Source organism: Rhagoletis pomonella, unplaced genomic scaffold, assembly GCF_013731165.1.
Source record: "Rhagoletis pomonella isolate Grant_MI unplaced genomic scaffold, Rhpom_1.0 Rhpom_scaffold_00170, whole genome shotgun sequence".
Classification (NCBI taxonomy): domain Eukaryota; kingdom Metazoa; phylum Arthropoda; class Insecta; order Diptera; family Tephritidae; genus Rhagoletis; species Rhagoletis pomonella.
Genome location: NW_023458724.1, coordinates 137166 through 140220, shown reverse-complemented (window position 1 = coordinate 140220; position 3055 = coordinate 137166). Strand labels below are relative to the sequence as shown.

General features: G+C 37.6%; 2 protein-coding genes across 2 annotated transcripts in view; one reads left to right on the top strand and one right to left on the bottom strand.

Moving 5' to 3' along the window:
* LOC118750208 overlaps positions 1-282 on the top strand; it is a 5347-nt gene extending 5065 nt beyond the window's left edge. The window contains exon 3 of the mRNA XM_036484934.1: positions 193-282. Coding sequence (XP_036340827.1) covers positions 193-282 — 90 coding nt within the window. The remainder of the gene's footprint in view (positions 1-192) is intronic.
* A 325-nt stretch (positions 283-607) lies between these two features.
* On the bottom strand, positions 608-2211 carry LOC118750207 (C-X-C chemokine receptor type 4). The gene is made up of 3 exons (XM_036484933.1): positions 1668-2211; positions 915-1591; positions 608-674 (listed from the first exon to the last, which is right to left on the bottom strand). Exons 1-3 carry the CDS (start codon positions 2160-2162, stop codon positions 608-610), a joined length of 1239 nt encoding a protein of 412 aa, XP_036340826.1. The 5' UTR covers positions 2163-2211.
* Positions 2212-3055: the final 844 nt, after the last annotated feature.

The window sequence follows — 3055 nt, the reverse complement described above, 5'->3', positions numbered from 1 at the left end:
GGGATGTACATAGCTCAGTGGTTAACGCTTCTGACTTTGAACATCGACTACGCAGGTTCGATCCCTGCTGAAGTCTAGAAAAAAGAAGTCTGATGAGGAGATGTGGTGATCTCTTCAATTTTTCCTAATAAACAATCGTGGTACAAAGCTCAATAAAGATATTGAAAACAATAAACTTTTTACGATTATCAGCTAATTGAACGGCGTTGCCACAAATTGTTAGCAAACAGTCTGCAGGACTGTAGCAGTAGCAAACAAAATACGGCGTATACTGTCGATTAGTAAATAGAATTTGTAAAATATACAAATATTACGAATTTGTTACAACGAGATATCTAAATGTTTTTCTTGCCTAAAACCGGGACATTCCGCGTCCCGGTATGTGTTGTACCGGGACCGGGATATAGCTTTTAAATCCAGGACAGTCCCGCTGAAAACGGTACGGTTGGCAACCGTGGTTATCACACATTGTATTGTATTTTTATGAGAAGCTGTTTTTCATGGCAGAAATACACTCGGAGGTTTGCCATTTCCTGCCGAGGGGTGACCGCCGTTAAGAAAAAACTTTGACTTGAACCCAGGATCTGCAGATTGGTAGCGCGCACTGCTAACCACTGCACCACAGCGGCCGCCTGTTAATGCTAACCTTATAAATAGCTTGTTGGTAGAATTTACTATTAATTTTCAAAGTTAGAGTTAACATCAATAATGACAGTTAAGTCCCAGATAAGTTTCAACATCAGAAACTAGTATTTTTTACATAAAATTGCCAATTTCTAGAAATGAGCACAAACAAATTTCAGGAAAAAACAGCGCAATATAATACCAAAAAATAGTTTAACTTCCGTTGCGTAGCAATTTTACAAGCAATGGCATAGAGTCAGAAACTTTTGCACTGTATATTTAAAACATACCTGGGCGAGATAGGGTTTGTGGAGTTCATGTAGTTTAGACCACGCTCAACATCAGATCTGGGATTCAGATTTTGTAATTGTATTTCAGGTCCATTGGGGTTATCGTCGGTGGCTGCTTGCTGAGCATTCGCAATTCCAGTTACAATGAGCATATGAGTTTGTCGGCGGAGTATAGGCATAGGAAGTGGCAATTCACCATGAGCTGCGCGTGCTGTTAGAGAGAGTGCACACAATTTCTGGCGTACGCCATAGTGATTTACCAACACACCCAATGCAGGTATAATAAAAACGGCGAAGGTATGGAAAATAATGAAAGAAATTAAAACAGTGCTGGCGCCAGCATCGTATATACAATTGATTCTAACGTTTGGTGAAATAGTGCCAATATGAAAATATTGTCCCATATTAACGTTTTCGCTAGCACCAGCCAAAACTTCGGACGAGATCGGATATTTTATACTTTTATCATTCAAGTTGGTTGCACTTCTAGCCATTATTTTATAGGTGAAAAGGAAAGGTGTACTGAGAGCAGCTGAAGCTATCCACGACAAAAGGGCTACTGATACATGCAAAAAGCGACGCTTGCGTAGTTGTGCTAAAGATGGGTGTCTCACAGTAGCATAGCGATCCAAAGAAAGCATGAAAAATGAAATGGTACTAGCGGCTACCGGCATAACCTGCAAAATCGAACGGCCAGTTTGTTAATACTTAAAATTAATATTTGCACTATATGAAAATAGTTTTTCTTCTTACCTGCACATAATGAATGATTTTGCATATTGTCAACGGTAAGGAGTTACTCTTATAATTTAAAGCTACATTTAAAAACGTCACTGGAGCTGAAATAGCAGTTACCAATAAGTCAGCAAGGCAAACGGCTAGCAACAAGGGATTTCGCATGCGCACTTTCGAGGCAGAACAGAGCGTTAACAATAGCGTCGCATTGCCCAGGACGCCGCCGAATATTACCAGTCCAAACGATATGATCATTATAAGCAAAGTTAGCGAGGATATAGAATTTGCTTCTTTGCAGTTTATATCATATGAGTTACTTTTCCAAGTATTATTATTAAAATCGTCAAAATCGTTGTTACCGATCTGTGGCAATAGATTTAACCTCGCTGCATCCATTTTTTCGCTGTGTTGAGGTAACTGCAGAGCGTGTAAGTTTTGAGGATTGAAGGCATATTGTAGATGGTGATGACGAAATGTGTTTTGCCACCATTGCTGCATATTATCGCTGTTCATTGTAGCTCCAATTACTTCAAAATGAGAATCAGATACTGCCTAGCAATTATTCCTGAAAATATAATGCATCTAATTAAAATCAAGATATGAAAATCTATATTTCTTAACGCAATTTATAAATGTTACTTGATTACGATACACATAAATAAAGACATATATAGAGTAGTCCGGTAAATAAGGTGTTCACTGCATAAGCAAAAGATTTTAGTTCGTTATCCTTGTTTTTACATCTCCTACGAAGCAGATCAGTGCCGCGAAGCTGCAGAGAAAACAGATGCCGCCTACAGGACCATGCTGCGATAGAGCGCAACGTATTTGCCGCAGTAAGAAGAGATAGGCTGAAATAAATTGATAAGGTGCATGCAGCATGCATAACGCTCTTATCTTCTTTTGGACAAGAAACCGTATACTACTGCGAAAAAAATTCGTTTAGCAGTGTCTCCATTTCAAAATTAAATAATTTTTTACAGTACAGTATTTTTTTAAGCAGTTTTCCAATAAAATAAAGGAATTCCTTGTATTATGTGTACCGTTGTATACCCCAAGGCAAAATCATATATCTAATAAAGTCCTTGTAAATTCAAATTTCTAACTTTGTACAAATGTTGCTGCTGCCCGCGTTACCAGTGCTGCCGCTGTCATTTCAATTGAAGTTTTTCACTTCACTTTGGAAGACCTCACTTCGTCACTTCATTTTACTTCACTTTCAACAAATTATATTCATCTCCAAAATAAATCAAAAAAATCTTTGAAATAAATGATTTATTTAAACAAAATCAGCAATAGTTTTCTAAAATTCCTGTTAAAAACTAGTAAGTATGGCAAAGTAACTTTTCGTAAGAAGCTACTAAAAAGACGCCTAATAAATTAAATCTCCGGCATCGGTTATTTGG